We start from the raw sequence: 23,021 nt of genomic DNA, 5'->3' as shown, positions 1-23,021 counted from the left end.
CTAACAGCATTTTTAGATCTGTAAACCCTCATTTCCCATCCCATTTTCTGCAGCCTGTTAATCACAACCTGCCAGGAATTATAAAAGCCATGGTCATGGTAGTTGAGAAGTATTTGATGTGCGGTTTGCAATTCAGAAAGAGAATCACACACTTGTCAGTTCTTTACAAAAGAAAAGCAAGTCCTTGGTAATTCAAAGAGGGTGTGATTAGCAGATACATCCCCGTTTCCACGCCTCCGATTTCAGGAAGTACGTTGATCTGGGCATGTATGTACACACCTGAGCCCCACGTTATGAATATTTTGAAAAAAGAAGCATGTATAAACCAAAAGAACATGTGCTAAAGTGTCACAACATTTGTGGCACAAAAGAAAAAATGTAGGCATATTAAAAACCCTTTCATCATTGAGATATGATTTTGTGACAATATTCTGTCATTTGAATTTATATCCATAATTATGTTCTTTTTACCTTAATAATCATTGTACTTCAATGGTGACTGAGCTAGACATATTCTCTGCCCTCTTAAAGCCAAAATTTTCTTGACTTTGGAATGGAACGACCTCATTTTTCTTTTATAACATTTGTTATTCCATGCTGAGCAGACCCTTGATTGTCAGGAATACATGAGTGAAGAGTGAAGAGGAGAGGGAGAAAGGGAGGGGAAGAAGGAAGAAGAGAGAAGGAAGGAAGAAAGGAGGAAAAGAAGACAGGCAGGCTCAAAATAAAGACAAAGTCGTATTCTATCAGGGGGTACTTCTGAAAGACTTCAAATAATTCAAGATTAATTTCCTCCGGGGCATTAATATAGAGCACAGATAATGTACCTGAGGTTGTATCAATTAACCCACATTAGAGAATGCTTTTGCTTTTAAGAAAACCAAACCACATGATGAACCCATTTATTGAAAACTATAGTGCGTGTCTATAAAATTAGGAAAAATATACTTAGTAAGATATATGCAGGGTCTGGCACAAATAACACCCCTTTTTTACTACAAAATCTTTTATTACAACATCATAAGCATGTAATTCTGTAGCATAAGAACATCACACTTCAGCACAGCATGTGACATTTTAGGTGAAATGTTCAAATTAAAACTATAAACTATTACACCAGTATCATTACCCTACCAACCACACTCAAGCAGGCCTTACTCCTGCTGGACCCTGTAGACGTCTATGTAAAAAAGCAGGTTGTAGAATACATACTAATGTGATGTTTCTGTCAAACAAAGCCCTGTATTTTTCTGTACACACATATACATATTGATAGATGATAGGTATCGGTGATAGAGATATAAAGATCCAAATCTATAGACCTATACATATATATTACACTGTTAAAATTTATTATTGCACTTGTGTGGGTGTTGGATAGGGGAGAAAGTTTATTAGTTTTGCCTTTACATATCTTTTATTATTTTTTGCTTCACTTACTTTAATGACCACATTATCTGTAAAAAATAAATGAAAACATTTTTAAAAAATAAATTTTAAAAAGCTAGAGAAGTCGGCCCACAGGGTGCTCTGCAGAGCTGGGGGAAGATTAGCTCTCTCAACTCCCTTTCAGAGTGACGTGTTATCACCAAAAATCCCAACAAAGGGAGGCGGGATCATGGAGAGGGATCATGGCTACAGTCACAGGAGGAGGTGGGAAAAACTAAACATCCAAAGTAGCTTCTTGAGAAGATATGATTTTCCTTTAAGTTCTAGCATGAAAAATGGGAAAGCAGTAATTGGACAACAAAGATCAGGGAGAGAATTCTCAGCAGGGGCAGAAACACAACCAAAGGCAAATACACATAATCATCAACCAGGTTTAATATTTACATGAAAGATCCAAATGCCTCTCTGACAGAGTCACATGATTTTAATGCCAGAAATCAACTACTCATACTTCTCTGGTGATTGATTTTCATTAAACACGAAACTCATAATAATATTAAAATGCAAAGGAATAAAACCTAAAATGCCAGAAGTGAGAGAACATGTTTGAAACTGTAAATGATAACAAAGATATTCGGAGGATAACTAAAGAATATCTGAACATAAAATTTCAAGGGCTCAAAATATTAATGCCAGCCTACTCTAGCCTGCCTTTGGTAAAACTTTTAAAGTTTGTTTTGTCCCAAAGGGAAATGCAGACTTTTACCTCCCTGTATATTTAATAACTCGTGCTGACATTTCAGCGACTGTGCACGTGTATTGGTAAATAATTCACACACAGTCTCTGAGTGTGCCCTGCATGAGGAAACTGCAAAAATCTTTTTTCAAATGAAATTATTACCTGCTCCCCAATATAAACAGAGGAAAGAATAAGTGCTCATTTGAAGCTCCACGGCCCCATTCGGAATCAAATTCACTCAACGGCTCTGAACCAGAGGCCCTTAAAGAGTCTGATGTCCGGCTGGCTCAGCCCCCAGGAGGGCCTCCCGGTCACTAAACAAAGATGATTTTTAATGGAGCATATAAAATGTAGTACCTCTACTTTCCCAGGTTTCCAGGTCCCCGTGTTCCACTGTATATATAATTGTATGCTCTGTAAGCTGTATCAGCTTTATATCGAGCTTTTATCCGTTTCCTCTCATTTAGCCACTTTAAGAGTAGATCCATTTTTACTGTGATTGGGAGCACCCATCAACATTTCCAGCAGATATCCATGAGCCCGTGGCATTCCAACCATTGAGCCTCAGTAGCATGCAGAATAAAACCCAAACGCCCCCACCCTCTCTCAGTTCTTTTGACTCCTCTGTTGAGAGAGAGAAGCAGAATAAATAACTTGCCCTGATGTCATTGCCCAACCAAAAAAGCCAAGGTGGTTGAGTCTTTCAACAAATATTTTGTGGTAAAGTCACATCCGTGGAGTTGAATTTTCAAGTGAGGTGACGAGACACCCCTGAGTATGTTTTTCAATAAAGAATAACATCATGAAGCAGGACAGATGGGTAACGAAACAAAAGGAAACTCCATAGACGGGACAGGCCGTCAAAAACATTTGCAGTGCGTGCATTTTAAGAGAGTATCTGTTCTGGTCACTTTGTGAATTTATTATGGGGGATAGATGCTCCTGTAGAGATCTTGGTTCGGATAGTTCTGCGAGCTGAGGAACGTGTTCCCTTGCACATGGGCATTGACAGAAGTGTGACTGGTCACTGCCTGGACGACAGGCAACCTGGGAACACGCACTCCTGACAGCCCTGGGCTCTGGGCCCCCCACCCGCCCATGATGGGGCTTCAGGGCAGCACCAGCTGCGCTCAGTTCTTTCTGGAAGGTGGAAAGGAACTTTGCACTTGCAGATTCAAACAGCTTGACGGGTGGCTTGAAAGGGGACAGAGGGTAATTGGATAACTTTTTAAAAAGAGGATAAACTCCCGAGGAACCCAAATTACCATTTCATAGAAAATGAGTTACTTTGTGTCAAGGTGAGACCCATGGGAAAAAGACAGAATGGAAGGTGTTAGCAGGATGTGACCCATAACTGATGAGGAGGTCACATGCGGGCACTGGGACCACAGGTCTTTGAAGTTTCTGAACACAGACATATTCCAACTGTAGAATAAGCTGCATTTCACTGGATAATTGTTTGGGGACAAAATACAACAGAAGGTATGAGACAAATGAAAAAAGGACATTTGGAGGTTCTCTGGCTTTGCTTCAATTATCTAATTATTAGAAAAAGTTAAGTACACCTCTTTTCTTCTTTCTGGTACTACTACAGGTTTGGTTTTGTTCTCACCTTCTGAAGGCACACTGAAATTCTACTGTGAATTATACTCCAACCTAAACCCCAGGGGCTGGCGCCCCCTGGAGTTCTACAGAGCTCACTGCACTGACTTAAGCAGCTACCTCAGGAGTCACAAACAAAAGCTTACAGGGTCAAACAATGAAATAATTTTAAAAATCACTGACAGCGATAGAATTATCCTCGGAGCTCATTTCTTCTTTATCGATTACCCTTTGCACGTCCATGTGTAGCCAAAGTTTTTGAAATAGTTTAGACTTGTCTCTGCAGCTCTCAGCACTCCCTGGAAACTGTGCTCGCCAAGTTTAACAAGGAGCAATGGAAACTTCTCAATCCTTACCTTTGTCAACTTCTTGTCGATGTTGTAATCCTTCCTTGAATGAGTATCTGTCAAGGACTTGAGAGAGCTGGGATGTTATCCTACTTTCAAGCTAATAAGCAAGCCTCTCACTGATTTATGAACGCTGGGGAAAGCCACGAGTCTGCTGGGTCAGAGAAAAAGGATTTTCTTACTCACATCAGAACAACAGCCAGAGAGGCAGTGTGACTGTGTTAGTCTTTCTTGCCTCCCAGGAACCACAGGGGTGACACAGGTGGGTGTCAGGAGTATGCCATGCACACAGTGAGTTTGCATCGCAGCCAAGAAATGCGGAGCTTGGAGAATTCACTGCTTTTATAGAGAGCTGTAAGTGAGCCCACGCAGAGTCAGCAGGGAGGAGAGACATTACTTCATCCTTGACCACTGCGTTCTGCAAACTAAAGCCCGAGAAATGGCCGTGGTCAAGAGCAGTCAGGGCCTTGCGATTTTGGCATACGCAGCAAGAACGCACAAGGATGCCTGGGCTCTCTGCAGTTGGGTCTTTCAATGGCGCCTCCCTCAGGTTCTTCAGCGTCACACTTTTCTAGTTTTCTGGCTCTTTCTCTGGCTACTCCTGTGCTTTCAGTCCTCGGACTCTGCCCCTGTGTCAGCCCTTTAAAGAGCTCTGCACCGGTTTCTCGCATCTTCTTCTCTGTACTCTCACCCTTCCTGATCTCATTCTTTGATTAGCATCTGTACCAGGGAATACAAACTCAAGTGCCCACAGTGAGGAGGCAGGGAATAGAATCATGTAGCCATCAGCCATTCATTTTTATTGAATGCAGATGAAAATATTTAACATACTACGAACATGACTGAGACCAAAAAAACAATTTAAAGTAAAAAAATTTAAACCATATACTCTAAAAATAGAAACACCCCATTATTTAAAAATTCCATTATTAAAATGTTATATTTAAGTTATTACAGTTTGATCTGAAAACTTTTCCTCTACACAAGATGCCAATGGCAAGTTTTATTTTTCAATGTACAGGGAAGGACCCCTCCCCCCAAAAAATAATCTTCTGGAGGGTGGGCCCCTTGTACTATAAGCTTTCCCTACTGGGTTAGTGTTGTAGGAACCCATTTGTATCAGTGTGCCAGCTGGCATTGTTGTGAGAGGCTGCATTCAGCTTTGGTGAATTATTTTTTGAAGACTCTTTCAATGTGTTGGCCCATTTCATGACAGGTGATTTACGAGTGCACCTATCCACATTACGCTGAGTGTTCAGCAGTTTTTGACCAAAAATGACATGACCCCTGTGCCCCACCCTCCGTGTTCACGCACCCTGAGTAACTTCTTTTAAACATCAGTCTTCAAAAGACATGGGACTTGGGTTCATCTTTATCTGGGAAAGTGCTTTTAACCTACAAACACGCACCAGGTTGTTTTCTTCCCAAATGACATCTCCAAATAAATAGCTTCAGGATGACTGGACCAATACAATCGTGCATCTTGGTAACTATTCAGTGGTTAGATGAGTTGTACTGGCAACCAGAGTGGCCAAATCTTTCCTGCAATCACACCATCCCCCAACAGTTAAAACTCTCTTCAGCTCCTTGTTGTACCAAAGCCACCAAATTTGTCGTATTTCACATCCAGGTCATTCAGCCTCCTCACCTTGACTCAAGGTAACAGAAGCGTATTGAGTTCATAGAGCTCATTGCTCTGTGCATAACAGTGTTTAGTTTTAATTTTTGAAACAAAACAAACAAAAACAAGATTGTAATGTATCACATAAACTAAAATTCTACATCATTGAAAAATGGTGCCAATGTGCATATTAGTTTCATAAGTCTGACTTGAACACCAGCCTCAGCGGCAACACCTCCTCCTCCTAATGTTAACCAGTCTGCAACAAGTTCTTTAACTTCTCTCCGTAAACAAGCTCTGCCATTACCTGATACTATGCCGTCAGCAGCACTGCATCCAAACATTTGGGGTCATGTCAAAACTGTAGTCAACACTGAAGAGCAAATACAACTAACTGATGGTGCTCCACAGACAGGTAGATGGTAGGCAGGTAGGCAGGTAGGTAACCAGATAGAGATCAATCTGTGCTTTCAGCAGATGCCACAAATAATTGTTTATGTAAATTAGATAGTAAAATGCCAAGCAACATTTTTTCCAGCTAGAATTTTGTTTGCAAAAGCTTGTTTCTGTTTCGGACACATGATTTCTGCTGCACTCAGACTTTATTTAATAAGTCTGCCATCTGGAAAGAGCAATTGCCCAGACAAGTCATTCTTCCTAATGCATAACTAATTCCACAGAATCATCGGTTATTCTACATCCAAAATAAACACTTTTTTTTTTTTACAGATCACCAATTGTTTCCTTTAAACCTGTATAGTTTTTTAAATGATGGATTGTGTCATAATATTATTTAATGATTTGGGGTTTTTTTGTATTCCTATTTTAATATATTTTATTGATTATGTTATTACAGTTGTCCCACTTTTTCCCCTTTGCCCCACTCTACCTGGTACCCCCCCTTCCCTCTCGTAATCCCCCCCTTAGTTGATGTTCATGGGTCATGTATATAAGTTGTTTGGTTTCTCCATTACCTATACTGCTTTTAACATCCCTCTGTCTATTTTGTACCTACCAATTTGTGCTTCTTAATCCCTGCAACTTTCTCCCCATTTTCTCCCTAGCCCCTCCCTACTGATAAAACTCCAAATTTATCTCCATCTCTGCATTTCTGTTTCTGTTCTGCTTGTTTGCTGAGTTTATTATTTGGATTCAATTATTGCTAGCTGTGAATTTATTGCCATTTTATTTTTTGTTGTTGAATTTATTTTTTTTATTTTTTAAACTCTTGTTAAATCCTTTTAATTTTTTTTGATTTTTAAAATTGTTGTTCAAATACAGTTGTCTCCATTTTCACCCCACCACGCCACCTCTGCCCCACCCATCTCTGCCTCCCACCCTTGAACCTACCCCCTTTGACTTTGTCCATATGTCCTTTATACCCTTCCTTGATAGCCCTCCCCCTATTATCCCCTATTATCCCTCTCCCCCTCCTCTCTGGTTACTGTCAGTTTGTTCTTTATTTCAATGTCTCTGGTTGTATTTTGCTTGCTTGTTTGTTTTGTTGATTAGGTTCCACTTATAGGTGAGATATATGGTATTTGTCTTTCACCACCTGGCTTATTTCACTTAGCATAATGCTCCCCAGTTCCACCCATGAATTTATTGCCATTTTAATATTCATCATTTTGAGCTTCTTTTTCTAATACCATTCCCTTTAGCATTTCATATAATAATGGCTTGGTGATAATGAACTCCTTTAGTTTCACCTTGTTTGGGAAGCACTTTTTATCTGCCTTTCAATTCTAAATGATAGCTTTGTTGGATAGAGCAATCTAGTGTGTAGGTCCTTGCTTTTCATCACTTTGAACACTTTTTGCCAATCCCTTCTAGCCTGCAAAATTTCGTTTGAGAAATCACCTGACAGTCTTATGGGAACTCCTTTGTAGGTAACTCTTTGTTTTTCTCTTGCTGCTTTTAAGATTCTCTCTTTATTTTTAACCTTTGGCATTTTAATTATGATGTGTCTTGCTGTGATCCTGTTTGGCCCCATCTTTTTGGGGACTTTCTGTGCTTCCTGGACTTCTATGTCTATTTCCTTCACCAAATTATGGAAGTTTTCTTTCATTATTTTTCAAATAAGTTTTAAATTTCTTGCTCATCATCTCTCCTTCTGGCACCCTTATGATACAAATGTTGGTAGGCTTGAAGTTGTCCCAGAGGTTCCTACTTATCTTCCTTTTTTTAATTATTATTATTCTTTTTTCTTCCTGCTGTTCTTGTTGAATGCTGTTTTCCTCCTTGTGTTCCAAATCATTGATTTGATTCTTGGGTTTATCCTCTTCACTGTTGGTTCCCTATAGATTTTTCTTTATTTCACTTAATGCAACCTTCATTTCTGCCTGGGTCTTTTTCATGGTGTTAAAGTATCTAATGAGTTCTTGAAGCATCCTTATAACCAGTGTTTTGAACTTTGAATCCTATAGGTTTCTTATCTCCATTTCATTTAGTTCATTTTGCTCCTCTTGGTAATGATGTCCCATCCCCCTATGGTCCTTCCACAGTCACCCATCAAACTCAGAGCCCTTCCTGAGAACGTTCCTGCTTCACCAGGTCAACCCCACCTCTCACCTCCTTCCTGGGGAACACCTCCCAAGCCCTGCCATCCATCTTGGCTCTTACTTCTGGCTCTTTATGGCTTTGTCCAAACCACCAATTGAGCCCAACATTAGATTCCTTTCAGAGAGAATCCTCAAAGAAATGTTATGGATTTAACCAAAAATATATTAAAGTCCCAAAAGTAAATAACACATTCCTATCACTAATTCATGGTTAAAAAAAAACAAAACCTTCAAAGGAAAAAAAAACACAAAACTTTCACTAACTACTAGAATGAAATGCTGAAAATGTATATAATTCTTAGCCAAAGTAGTATCTCTGAGAATCTAACCAATCCACTATTCTTTAAAAACAGTATAGCATTATATTTTTATATTCTTTTATTATTAAAATGATAGGAATTCTTCTTGAAATATTTAATCTACATAACAATTAAAGTCCTTTTAACAGTGTGAAAATATTCTCAGAAGAAAAAAGTAGACAATTTTTTTTAAAGTGACATAGGTTTTGGGTTGCTCCTGTCATTAGCTAAGACTTTTATTGTAGAACTTGTAGCCAGGCTTGAGAAAATCTATAAACAGCTTACAGAGGTTTTTCTGATAGGGAAAGCTCACAGGAAAGCTTTTAGGGTTGTAGTTCTTGGTGGAAATGTTTTTTGGGGGGTATTTTTTATTGTTTGTTCTTTTACAGTTGTCTCAGTTTTTTAAAGGGAAAAACAGCACAGCATTAAATATGACATTTATAACAGACTGTTATGTTACATGTAACATGGCATATTATGAAAATGTATAACATAGCATGTAATAAATGCTGTGCTAAAGAGACAGCATAGCATAACATCGCACAGACCTCTAGGACAGACTGCTTGGGAATGAGTCCTAACTACCACTCAGCAGCTCTGTGACTGCACGAGTTGCTTAACCTTTCTGTGCCTCAGCTTCCTCACAGGTATTTTGGAGATCATAACAGAATCTTCTTTGTAGCAATGTTATGGAACCAAAGGTCAGGCCCAGAGAACACATGATGAAAAGTGTCTGCTACCATCTTAGTTCTGAAGGTCTCAACTGAGCGCTTGTAAATTGCCTTATAACTCTTTTTTAATGAATTTGTGTATAAATATCAGATTGTTGAAGCTCTGTAGGTATCTAATTAACCTTTCCCTGAAGACTCATTTTCTTTATTATAAAGGGAGAGAGCAACCTTAGCTGAGAGCAGTTCATTTCTTCGCTGCATAGTTCACACACGGCTAGATTCGGTATTGCAGGTATTTCATGCGTGAACATCAGGAGCAAAAAACAATCTCTTCTTGGAATACAATCAGATGAAAACCCTTCAGCTATGACATTACTAAAAATCAATTTCACAACCGGGTGTTGGTGAAAAGTGGGCTGAGTAGCCAGAGGGACGATATGAAAAGGTAATTAGAAGTAGATGAAGTCTTCAGAATAAAGCCCTCATGAATGGGATTCATGCCCTTGCAAGAGTCAAGGCAGAACCTGCTGCTTCTGCTCTGCTCTCCACCTTGTGAGAACACTAGGAAAAGTCAGCCACCTGCAGCCTGGAGGAGGGTTCTCATCAGAATCTGACCATCCTTGCTTCCTGATCTTGGACGTCCAGCCTCCAGAACTGAGAAATAAATTTCTGTCGTTTCTAAGCCACCCAGCTTCTGGTTTTTGTTATAGCTTCCCACACTAAAACATATGATTATGTCAACCTCCCCTCATCTGGGGGTCTTCCTCTCTTTTTCTTCACTGGTTTTCCATTGCATTCAGGATTCTTTAAAATTCCTTCCAAAGTCCAGCATAGTATGAAACCCCGTCCCTCTGGTCTCATGTCCACCATCCCTCTGCTAACTCCCTACACACCAACAACTCTTTCTTTTAATTTCTTAACTGCGCTATCCTCCTTCTTGTTATTAAACCTTTAAATGTCACCAGATCCCTACCTGGAACCCTCCCCTACCTTCCTGCCTTCCAACTCTGCCTCTATCTACCCCCCCACATCACCTCTAAACCTTTCAGGTCTGGATTCAAAGTCCACTCCTTCAGGAAGCCTTTCTTCTCCTCCTTTATCAGTTCAATGCCCTTTGTCGCACAATCTCCAAAGACCATGGATTCTCCCTTGCAGTTGTGATTTCTCTCATAGTTATGACTCTCACAGGCAGTCAAATATTTCCCCAAGGAACAAATGAAACCACTCACAAGTTTTGAATTTCAAATATACACATAGAAATAGAGAACAGTAGGGGAGGACATAATTTGAAAAATATGGCCTTGTCTGGGTTTCGCTTTGCATTAGAATGTTTTATTGTTATAATCTCAATAAAATAGTGTAAGTTCAATAATATCATGTCAAGGTATTTTAAGTTTATAATAAAATGTATATGAATAAAAAGGGTTAATATTCATTAATTAAAACATGATTTCTAGCATATTCTTTCACTAGTATACTGTTAAGAAATTTTAGAATATTTGTAGAGAACATGAGCTTTTCTGCACTTATAGTATATAAGATCATTTTAAAGAAAGAGGTGGAACAGAAAGCCAATTTCTGTTCTTAGTTATGTCTCTCTTCTTCACTATGCAGTGGCATTTGAGAGCACGTGTTTAAGTTGTCAAATGCAGACATTTGATGAGACTTTTTTACCCCACTGAACAAGTCAGGTATGCCGGTTGAGCTGTGGTGATTCTTATTTTATTATTTTTCTAACCATGGGGACCATCTAAGCTACTCTCAGAAATACTGTTAGAATGGCCCACCTTAAGATATGCCTGAGCCCATACATGCAGACATTCCAAGGAAAGGAAGCTTTTCCCATGCAAACCACAGGGAATGTGAAGGTGATCCTGCCTACTCGTACTTCAAAACTGATCATTGGTTAAAAGCACATTTGTGAATGCTTCATAAGCAAACTTTTATCCATGCCTTTACTTCCTGGGGAACTATGATTTCCCCTGGCTCATGCTGCAATGTAATACTTCCTGAAGAGCAGAGATTTCATTTTTTGCCTATTTACCTTATCTTCTTGTTCATATTCAAAGTGAAAAAGGCACCTTTTAAGACATTCTGAAGTAAGAAAGAATGAGAATCGCCAGCACAATGCCAAGGGAAAGCTGGTCCTGCAGGATCGTGCCAAAATTTATTACAACAGAGCTCCCGATCAAATTGGGCTGAAAGTGATAGTCCAAAATAATACAGGCTTGAGCCAAAATGGGACATTTGATATGGACAATTCAAGATCTCTGTCCTCACCTGTGACCTGGTCAGTCTTCACTCATTGAGCAGCAACTTAGGGAATATTTGCTGTGCTGTGCTCTCTGGTAGATGCTGAGTGAGCACTGAGAGACAGCGGCCCCACTCTTCATGAGTCTACCTTCTCGTTGGGAAAAAAGACAGTAAATAATTAAATGAAGTTTGTGCAGGTCATGATAACTGCGCTGAAGGGTAAGTACATGGTGCTGTAAGAGAAAACAGCAGGGTGGTGGGGAGAGATCCCTTCAAGGAGGCAGCACTTAAGAGGAAGTCTGAAAGATGAGAAGAAATCAGTGCACTCCCATTTTCTACCCTCATTCTGTTCTTCAAGACTGAACAGGGAGATCGGGTGTGCCACAAATAAAAACCCATCCTGTGGGCAGCGTCAGAACTGTCTCATCAAACTTGTACGTCTGTGTCTCACACCTCAGGTCTCTGGGCTGCTGAAGACACTGGCAGCAATGTGCTCTGAGGAACTGCAGTAGCAATTTGGAATCCTGAGATCTCTAAAGAATTGTGCTCAAGCCCTTAAATACTACTGTTGGCATTTGCAGGAGACAGAGGTTTGCCATGAAGCACATGTTTCAAGAGAGCAATAGATTTCAGACGGCAGACCAGCTCCTGCCCCTGGGAGCTGCAATGCCATCAGCTGTCATCAGTGTGCGTACAGCACTGGCGGAGCAAAGGTGTCTCAGCTCCTCTCAGTTTCTGAACTGAACTCTCACTTGAGATTCCACTGTCACCGCTATGAACCCTCCCTACATTCACAGCAAAAGCAGGTGAGGCGGCAGAACCTCCAAGCTGCCGTCAGAAGCAACAGTATGTTCTTGAATTCTCCCCCACCTGCTGCTTTGTTCCTTGGAGCTTCCTGTCCAGGTGGAAGAGAATCAATGCCATAGAAACGAACCTTCCCCATGGGGAAAAAATCCCAGGAGCTGATATATGGCACTGTTAGTAATCTGACATTTCGTGGTCATACTACCATTTTGCTTTGTTTTCCATTTAGTTTTAATATGCTAATTTTCCATTACTCTGCAATTTATCACCTCCCTCTCACCTTCTCCATTTCTTCCCCTCCTTTGACTTGGTCACTCTAAGAAATAAATGTGCTTACATTTCCTTTGTCTTAAATCTTCCTCTAGCCTTCCCTCTATTCCACAATCTTGTCAAGTCACATTTTATACCTTAACTTTTCACCCCACCTAGAACAGAAAAATGCAGGGTGATAAGACTTAATATGCTAATTGCCACATCTAACTCTGATTTACTGTTGTAAGTTAGTAACTTAGCTTGAGGCACAGAAGATCTGGCCTGTAAATATTCTTTACATGAACAAATGGATGAATAGCTGAATGAATGAATGAACAAATGAACAAACAAATGAACTAACTAGGGGATTTGGTATCATCTGCTTATGTAGGTTTCCACTTCCTTACAGAGAGTTGGATCAGATAATTTTTAAGTATACTTTCTACTCTAAAATTCTATGATTCTGTACTACAACAAAAAGACTAAAAACATATTTTTCTACATATATTTGAACTTACATTTCAGAAAGTTATCTCTTGATTGTTTTCTTATTTATTTACTCCTAGTGAGATTCAAATTTCTTTGACAAGAGCTATTTGAAGCTTGAGAATATCGTTTATGCTTTCTTCTGCTTTCCTTCCCAGTGGGAAAATGTTAGCTTGCAACAAACATGGGAAGATGATGAGATTTAAACATTACAAAGGAATAAGCTTCACGGCCCAAGCTGTCCCTTCCCAGACAGTGCTGTCCATCCTTGCTCAGAGAGGGGTGTCTTTTTGAGGCTTTCCAAAAGCTACAAAAATAGGTAATTCACAGTATCCTTCTACTGAAAGCTGGGATTTTAAGTCTCAACCAAGAAACTGCAGTGATATTTTTATAATTTGTTCTGTAAGTGATGAGGCCAGATTAATGGATGCCTCAATGATGAAGGTCAGAAGCATCAAAGTATGAAGCTTAAAGCAAAACAAAACAAAAAACCCCTGAGCTCGCTGCCCTCTTGCTACCCTTGTCTTTTGGAGTGGTTAGGGAACGTCATGTGTTTGCAGAGCTGAGTCACCTGTCTTGAACACTTGAGTCCACAATCAGAGCTTAAGTGCGGAGGTGTAATGGTCATTTATCTGAAAAACAACTTACTTCTAAGCACTTGCTAGTCTGTTAGAACATTTTAAATTCATGAGTCTCTAAAGGGACTCAGGAAACCAAGCTATAGGAAGAGTAATTCTGTTGCCTGCCTTGGAGCTAATGACTTCAGAGGTAGACCTAGAGCAAGCCAGGTAGAGTAGTTCTTAGAGACCCCACGCAGTGGAACTGACCACCACTTTCTGGTGCTTTTCATCAATGTACATAGTCCTTCTGGATAGTTTGGTTCAAAAGAAAGCAAAGTACCTTTTCCCCATCCGCATAACTGAGTGCAGGTCCAGCTACCCGCCACAACAAAAATCAAACTCATGAGACGGGTGCTGGTAGAAGTTTTTACAAGGGAGGAGAGGGAAAGCAGAACAGAGGGAAAGGGACTGAAATGTTCTCTACGTGCAAACTAGCACAGTTCATTCTGATAGGGACCTGAAAACCGGCGAGCCATGGTCTCTTGTGCATCATCCTGCTTTGCGTCACCTTGGTCTCACGTCATCCTAGTTTTATGTTGGGAAGTCAGCAAACCTCTGAGAGCTGGAACACCTAAAGGAGGGAGTCTTTATGTTTTGAAGTTAGTTCCTAGGACTCATACAAACTTGCCATTTATCTACAAGCTCCGTATCAGTCACAGTCAGCATTTACAGAAACAATGTCATAAGAACAATGGCGTGGGATACAGTTCCCCACTGTTACAGTCCCCCACTGTTACCTCAGCAGACTCAAGTGAGGACGAAATTCTCTAAATAATCACTTTGCCCCCCTGTGTGGCATCACCCCGGGTGTGGATTTAGTAGTTGCTATTGTTTTTGTTTTTCACGCAATTAACCTGTACTAATGGGACCGCAGCGTGGCTTGACTCTCAGAGAGGCATGACGTGTTTGTTCGGGTACACCTGAACCATCCAGGAGACGTCAGGACTGGAGTTATCTCCAATGTTGGTTGGCGAACTATGAGAAATGCTAGTTAGATATCTAGTTTAGATTAATCACTGTCACTTTAAAATTACACTCACTATCACTTATTCCTAGTAATTCTGTGTGTAAATTGCTTTTCCTCTGCTCCAAAATGACTGTGCGACCCAAACTGCAGCCACGAGTTTCTACAGCTTCTTATATTCACTTTGTGTGATTCCCACGATCATCTCGAAGCAAGAGTCACTGGATACAAATGCGGGGTCAGTGTGTTCCAGAATGTCTGACGGCACCATGGCCTGGCAGCATTGGTGTACAAATTGCCACTTAGTTGCCATCCGCCTAAAGTACTAATCAGAGAAAAATGTCACATTCTTTAAGAGATAATTTTGGTTCTGGGTCCTGAATCTTGCAGAAGTCTTTTGGTTGGGAGAAGAAAGGAGACAATTTTGTCTTTAGAAGCTATGGAGATCAGCATTTTAATACCATCAAATGGGAGACCCTCTCATCATCATCCCGTGGCCAGATGGTTGCATTGTTAGAAGCTGCAGCAGGGAGGAACTGGGTTTCTTCCAAGATAAAGCATAAGGGTGTGCTTGGTCATAGTAAACATTCGAATGCCTAGATTTTAAAGGCAATTGGACATCACGCTTTGTGTTAACGTTTGCAAGCAGGATCTCCATAAGAATGCTCTTCTTAATAGGTTTCAGCTGACTTCAGGAGACATGAAAGGATGCCCAGGGGAGGAAGTTCAAAGTCCCACATTCTGGGCTAAGACGCCCACTGTCATGTCACTCCTTGCACAATAATTTGCTTTCGGTGGAAGCATAGTGCAAAGGCATTTCTCAAAGACTGCGTTTGGCTGTATGAAGAGTGCAAAATGTTGACTCAGGTGAATACATGAAAAAATACATCTGCCCACGTGCAATATGGTTTGACCCCGACAATAGTCATCACTTCTTTTTTCTGTGCTTTCAATGAAAAAGGTCAGACCTGAAATTTTTATTTAACATAATAATTTTTGGTTTTGTCTGACTTAATTTGTATTGAAGTTAAGCTATTTATTAAATACAGTGAACTCACAAAAGTTGCTATGAGTTACAATCTACTTAAAACTATTCTTTCCTGTTTTCTTAGATTTTAATGTTATCCTCTTTCTCATAGAAGCCTTTAACCAATATACATATCACTATCTAATCAATAAAATTTTATTATGAAATTTTACACACAGCTACATGGTTTTCCATTTATGAAAGACATTTAGAAGTAAAATAAATAATTGATATTGTTTGAGTAAAAAATCCATAATACTAAGCAGAGAAGACAGGAAGCTTTTTATTATGTATAAATAACTTTGAAGACTTAGATTATGTAAAAGTCAAAATCACAAACTGGCATCCTTTTCCCAGTGATGCTTGTTCCTACAACATTTCATTTTAAAACTGTAATAATGACAGAAGAGGCATTTGCATGTAACAGGTATGCGCAACCACACAATTAGCTCGGCTAGGGGGCAGGAAAGAGGGGTTTGTGTTCTCTCAGTGAAGATGTTTCCATCTGTTTCTGGCGGAGAGTGTCTGCAGATGGTCGAAGCCAGGCCGTGTGCAGACACAACACAAAATGTTCTTTATGTGAAGGGAAGGGAGATTCTGTTCCAAGAAAAACATTAAAACCTTTTATGTGCATTTATTACCAATGATGGGCCTGAACTTTTTGCCTCTTTCTATTTTTTAGTAAATCCTTCTTCATGGGACAAAAAAAGCCAACCTAGGTACTATTTTTCCCCTTCTCAGTTACAGCTGACATTCAATATTATATTAGTTTCCGGTGTACAGCACAGATATGTATATAATTTACAAATTTATACACCAAGTAATTTTATTACCCACCCAGCCCCACACATAGTTATCACAATATTATCAACCACATTCCGTATGCTGTGCTTTACATCCCCATGACTATTTTGTAACTGCCAATCAATCTAAGTACTTTAAACAGTACCAATAAGTGGATTAATATTAGTCCAGTTAATTCTCCTATAACTTCTCTACCTAGTACCTTATAGCCTTCCTAAAGGAAAACTTCGTTTACTGACTACATTGAAATTCACTTCATAAATAAGGAAAATAATTGTCATGGGGTAATAATTATTACCCCATGCCCTGAGACAGTACCTCCACTGCATTCACACATACACATGTATCACAAGCATTCACTGAGCCCCTGCAAAATGCTGGGCTATGCTAAGCACTAAAAATACAGTGGTGACTAATGCCTGCCCTCACGAACTCAGTCTAGGGAAGGCTGGAGGAAAGTAGACTACATATAAGAAAAGAGATAACTAAGTGAACACACATACTTTTTAAAAAGTCTTTCCGTGGGTCATTTGGTCCATACAGATGTGCACACGTGGGCATTTTCCAGAGAACTCCATGGCATCACTTCAGATTGAGGCGAAGAGTCAAAAAGAGTGCTTGCATCTCGTTCCCAGTGGCTACGGGCTCAGACACACAGCCTTGGACCCGCAGTCCCAGCCTCCTTGCCCACAGCATTGTCACCAGACCCTAAGCATTCCTTCAATGCACAGCTCAGAGAACCGTAACGCAGAATGTCCCAGGCTTTAATATTTTAGTCACATATAACACTCACACTTACCCTCCAGAAATTTGCTTTCAAATTCTCATTACCAAAAGTTCCCTTATAACCTCCTGTAATAACACAGGGAGCAGCCTCCCTTTTAGAGGTGGAAATATCTCATCTAACGCTTTGGTCTTGCACTCTTACTGCACTGGGGACATATCATAGAACCATGAGTTCTTGTTTCATCCAACTCCTTGAAAAGTCTATGAATTATACCCCGAGTCTTTACTGTGTATAAAGAAAGCCACTTTGCTCACAACTTTGATCTCACTCCCAGAGTTCCTCTAGGAGGCACCTCTTGCCTTGGACTTCACAGCCTCTGTCTTCTCCTTCTCCTCACCTTGTGCTGAATCAGGAGCCTCTTACCATGACTGAGCAGGTGCTAATTAGGGAACAGTCATCCATTTGTCATTTGTGCCATTCTCCCTCTTCCGCTTTTGCATGGGTCCTGCCTGCCTTCCAAGCTCGCCTCACATCCAGCCTCCTCTGCAATCACATGGTGATTGAGCCCATTCTCCCAACTTCCTCCTCCAGCACACATACCTGTCTCTCCTGTGAAGCTTAATAATGTTTTCATAGTTTCTGCAATGTGTTCTGGCTGCAGACATACCAGAACTCTCTGGGAGCAAGAACAATACCTCGTACTGCTTGTCTTCTCAGCACCAGCTCCAAGACCATCCACAGCGGAGAGAGAGAGAGCACCTGGTCCCCTCACCAAACCACACAAAGTCCCAACCCCACACCCACCACTCCCCAGCACTTCTAGGCAGAGGCTTGTCTTATGCTCCACTTGGAGTTCAGCACTAGTGGCTGTGTAAATCTCAAGTACAGAACACAAGGGCATAGTGAGTGACCATAGACAGAGAGCAATTGCGCTGCAATAACCATTTCACCATCAAGTGGCTTTGCTGTAAAATCATCAAAGCTTAAAATTCTTGGTTCCTCGGATGCACAGGCTCCACGTTCTGTGCCCTGGGAATGGGGTTTGGCAATGTGCTCATGTGGTGATATGTTTTTGTAAAATTTTCAAAAGGAAGGTGTTTCAACAACAATTGTTTCTTTCCATTCAGACTCCCACTACATCTTACCTCTTCTCATACTGAGTGAGGGGATTGGAGTGACCACAGAGAAGCATGGGGTCTCACTTAAGGGAAGTGGAGTGGCACTGTGTTTATGTGAGAAAGATCTAGGGGGCTTGAGGTCACTCTCATGAAGAGTTAAGTGACTGCTGGCCATCCACATGGGCTTCCAGAAATACTCCTACCGTGGACAGTGCAACTCAGCCAGGCTTTGAGACATGAAAGTGTCGGCTCAGAGATGGTTTTGCAATAGGAGCAGGTCCTACTGTCTCCAATACCAAAAATATAGAGGCAGTAGAGAGAAAACAGGGAACAAATGCCAGAAGCTATGTGGAAAATTCTTCCTGTCACCAGATATGTGAAATTATAAATTCAGGATTGGGTTCGCTCCTGGAAGGAATTTATTTGATAATGCAGCATTGAAAATAATAACTATATCATGTGTTTTTTTCTTTTTGAATGGAATCAAACAAAAAAATATCTACCCAAATTCTTACATTGGTATAGGAGAAACCTTTAACAGTGTTAGAAGTAATGAGTATGCCTGTTAACAACCCATACATCAAAGAAATTTTAGAGCGGTTTCCCACTAAATTTGACATCAACCTGGAAAATGTCTAAGATATCATCAGTAAAAGTTTGTGAAGCTGAAAAAAATTCAGTCACAATATTATAACAAGACTGAGTTATCTTTCTGTTCCTCCTAGAGAAAATGATGCTATAAAGACACAGTCAAAGATTACGGAGCCAAGATGTAAGGGGAAAGCATTGTGGAGGTGTTTGGCAGTTGCTTTGTTAAAAATATCATTTTTCTGCGAGTATCATGCTGTGAGGCCTTTTCTCCTTCTAAATAAATGAATATTCACACCTAAGTTAGAATTTTCAATTTTGTTTTTTCTCTTAAAGAGGGTCTCCCAAAATTGTATGTACTTCAGACCCTAAAAACCTGAATCATCCCCAAAGGAAGACATATGCACTAAGTATAAGCAAGTGGTTGGTTTATATCTTGCGTTATTTTGGTCTTGGCCCAGATAGTGTGAAGGGTTTCCTCCAAATATAGGCAGAGTTCACATCACAGCCCCAAATGAATGAAAAGTAAATTAATCTTCAGAGAACTGAAGACAGTATCAGAGAGCAGGGAAGTCAGTATTACAGATGCCTCTTTTGGCCTCTGCTCTGCCCTCTCCTGCAAAGATACAAGATAATAAGAATCTCAGTCAAGGTAGTGCACCTTTCTTCAAGGAGCATGGAAAAATCATCCAATCAATTCAGTAGCTGCCATCCCAGCTGCGTATTGTTAAAAGTCCTAGAGTACTAACAGATGTTGAACCATTTTCCAAGAGCAAAGTTACTGCTATTATATAATAATCTTGAACCCCTGCTCTAGATCATGAACCCCTTCCAAGTACCTCTCCTACCATGCTTCCGCTTGTACTCTTGGCAAAGGAACTCCTGCCCACTCCCTCCCTATTTACCCATCTTAATAACCCGAAGGCAGAGGACCTCTGAATGAGTGTGTAGGTGATGGCATTCCATGCCCTTCTTTCCCCAAATAGCTATCTATTTATTCTCAACCAGCAAAGACTGTCCCGGGAAGACACTGTAAAGTTTTTACAAGCCCAGGAAACTTGAGGAAATCCCCCATTATTGGGGAAGAGTAAAACAATAGTGACCTTTACATTTCAGCAATGTATGACTATTTTAGTTTGTAAGGACTTTCCCCAAGTCTTTTGATTATGTTTTTTAACCTCAAAAGAAAGAGATATAGACTCTGGGAAACCATGACCGTGAACAACTACTGAAATCCGAAAGCCCCACATGCCCGCAGGCACCTACAGTCCAAACATCTGATTAAATGCCACATAATTAATATTGTTGCTTTTACATGGCCAACCCCACTTGCTAAGAATGAATGCCTCTGGATGATTTTTAGCAAAATATTATAGGGCCTCATTTCCATGATCACATTTAATGCAGACCTTCCAGGACCTTGTTACTAACATTTCCCTTTCTGCAGGCCTGTCTGTGTCCCATTAAGTGTCTCTCCCCACCCCCCGCCCCCCGACACTCTGCAATGTGTGGAACTTTCTACCTCCAAGTATCACTCATGCTACCTGACCTGCCAGGGACACTCTCCTGGTCCCTACCCACCATGATCTACAACTCTCACCTTTTTGAATCTTGTCTTTAAGTTTTCTTCTCCCCATCTCTTTCTGTAGTAGATTTATATCTACGTGATGTGCTTGAGACTTAAGATATTGTTGTTCTAAATTACTATTTAATATTGTACCTATTGTTTTTATGCTCTAATATGTTCAGATGTTTATTTAATATGGCTAAAGAGAGACAAACTATGCAGCAATATTAAATACATCAAAATTAACTTAACACCATGAAACAAAGAGAAATCCACTTGGTGCACACTCTATTAAAAGTGAGGGGGGAGAGAGAGCTGGAAATTAGAAGAGGAAAGGGAAATGGGGAGACATGTTTACTGCAATTATAAACAGAAATTTAGAGTATCACAAGTCTTCTTTCCTATTTCATGCGATTCCATACCCTTCATGAGCCTGAAGATCTTGCTGTTCCATTGACTCTAATACAAAGAGAAAACTGTCTGCTGGGCCACGAAAGGAAGAGGGCCTTTGGTGAGACCAGTGGGAATGACGACTAGGGTCTGCATAGAAGCCCACGGGGAAAGCAGCCATCTATGTTCAACCCACTTTTCTAAATGTTCAGGACTCTCAAATCATTTGTCCCCAACTGATTCCTGCTTTCTTCAGAAAGAACTGCCTGCCAGGTTTTTCTCTTAGCAGCCTTTTTTGCTCTTTCTCCCAGGTCTGCTTTGTGAACCTGGATGTGAACAAGGATGAGTGCAGCACAGAGCACCTGCAGCAGGTAACGCTGGGCACTCGGGCTCTCCAGGAGCTCATTACAAGGGCAGGTGGCACTGACCAGAGAACCAACATGACTTCATAGCTAAGTGACGCTCATTTTGTACGGGCCTCATCCAATAGATGGCTTTCCCACAGCCCATTTCCCTGACCCCTTTCCTATACCTTCCCATGCAATTTGCCCACCTTATATTTATGAAATTTGCTTTCCCACGAGACAGGGCTACTCTCCGAGCAGGCACTTTGTCCTGCCCACCAGTCCCTTATAGTGGCTTTTTCTGCTCTCCCCTTCTCCACCCTCAAGCACTCTGAGATGACTTTTCTAAGGTTTATCCAAACTTGCTTGATTCCAGCCAGCCCTTTCCTCTGGCTCTCAGGGTTGCTGCTTCCTGCTGCTTTTTCATCATCAAATGTTTTGTTGCTAACCTTGCTTCCACAGCCTCACACCTATCTGGGACTCAAACGTTTTGCCCTCTGCAGCAAGTGAATATTGTAAGATCACCCACAGCTGTGAGGGTCCAGACGTAAACCCTTGACAACACACAGGAACTTGAAGACTCACCCGGTCCTTTGAACTAGAGCCTGTGGATGCAACAGGAAGAATAACTGTGTGATATGATTACCATTTTATGCCCAAAGCTGACTGTTGGTCCTTGGTATAATGCTTTTATTGTATAACAGCACACCACTTGCAGCTTGATTATCACCAAACAGTAGACCTGCAATTTACTCACTTACCCTCATAATGTCTTCCTTGAAAATGCTTCATCAGAAGCTTTCCGCCAAGCTCCAAGTATCATTTTTCTGTGTAGTACTGGAAGGATTTTCAAAGTAAATTGTACATATGATTTTATTTGATGGAATTATGGTGCAGAGTTCATCCAAGAGAGATGTCAGAGCAAGTTGGCATCTTAAGAACTGTGTTTGGAGATTTATGAGTGATTTGAGACTAAGAGCAGACACTTTGGCACTGACTTAGCTACATACACTTACGTGAGGTACTAATCTTCTCTGGGCCTCACATTAGTTAAGTGTAAAAAAAAAAGTAATAATGGTACCTAGTTGATATAGAGATGTTGTGGGGATTAAATGTGGTAAATTGTAAGATACATGTATGTACAGACTTTAGCTTAGTGCCTAGTACATAGAGCAAGATCAATGCTAGTAATTATTTTATTACTAATATTATTATTGACTTTATTAGAATAGATGATTATTAGTCAACAAGTCTCTTACTCCAGGACTGAAGACAAAAAACAAATGTCTAAACTACTGAGTATACCTTGGTGTGACAGTAATTATTAAATGCTCACTTCTGGAAATTTAGTGCTAAAATTTTTTTAATCTTTGTGTTTAAGGACTTTTATATTCCAATCTATACCTTTATGCTTCAGTTTCACACAATCTCCTTTAAGTAATGATTTTAGTAGATTAAGTAATCTATAGTATGAATAGTTATATAAGTATGTTATTTTTGCAGAAATAGTTTTGGGATTCTGTTTTGAAAGTGAAAAGAAGTTATCTAAACTAATGAAGATTTTGCTCTACAGAAATTGGTCAGCGTTTCACCAGATCTCCCAAAACTTATCAGCTCCATGAATGTCCAAAAACCAAAAGAAAATGAAATTGTCCTCCTCAGTGGGTTAACATCTGGAAATCTCCAGGCAGATTTTAAAGTTTCACAGGTAAGATGTATAAGCTCTTGATAAGGTGTTTATTCACTAGTGATAAGTTATCCATGGTTGGCTCCTGGAAAATATCAATTTGAACCCCAAATAAATACCTCACATAAACTCTTCTAGCCTGAAATTAAAAACTCTCTTAA

The 23,021-nt window shown here is 40.3% G+C and overlaps 1 protein-coding gene across 3 annotated transcripts in view; it reads left to right on the top strand.

Annotated features, from left to right (window-relative positions):
- The window catches only part of SPHKAP (SPHK1 interactor, AKAP domain containing), a 114,440-nt gene that overhangs the window by 57,872 nt on the left and 33,547 nt on the right, over positions 1 to 23,021 (top strand). For all 3 annotated transcript variants that reach the window (XM_045198537.2, XM_045198536.2, XM_071220733.1), the window contains exons 5-6: positions 21,141 to 21,200; positions 22,747 to 22,881. In XM_045198537.2, the coding sequence (XP_045054472.2) occupies positions 21,141 to 21,200; positions 22,747 to 22,881 (195 nt within the window). The remainder of the gene's footprint in view (positions 1 to 21,140; positions 21,201 to 22,746; positions 22,882 to 23,021) is intronic.

This window comes from Desmodus rotundus, chromosome 2 (assembly GCF_022682495.2).
Source record: "Desmodus rotundus isolate HL8 chromosome 2, HLdesRot8A.1, whole genome shotgun sequence".
Lineage (NCBI taxonomy): Eukaryota > Metazoa > Chordata > Mammalia > Chiroptera > Phyllostomidae > Desmodus > Desmodus rotundus.
Note: the sequence above shows the minus strand (reverse complement) of the source record. Positions and strands in the feature narration are given on the sequence as shown.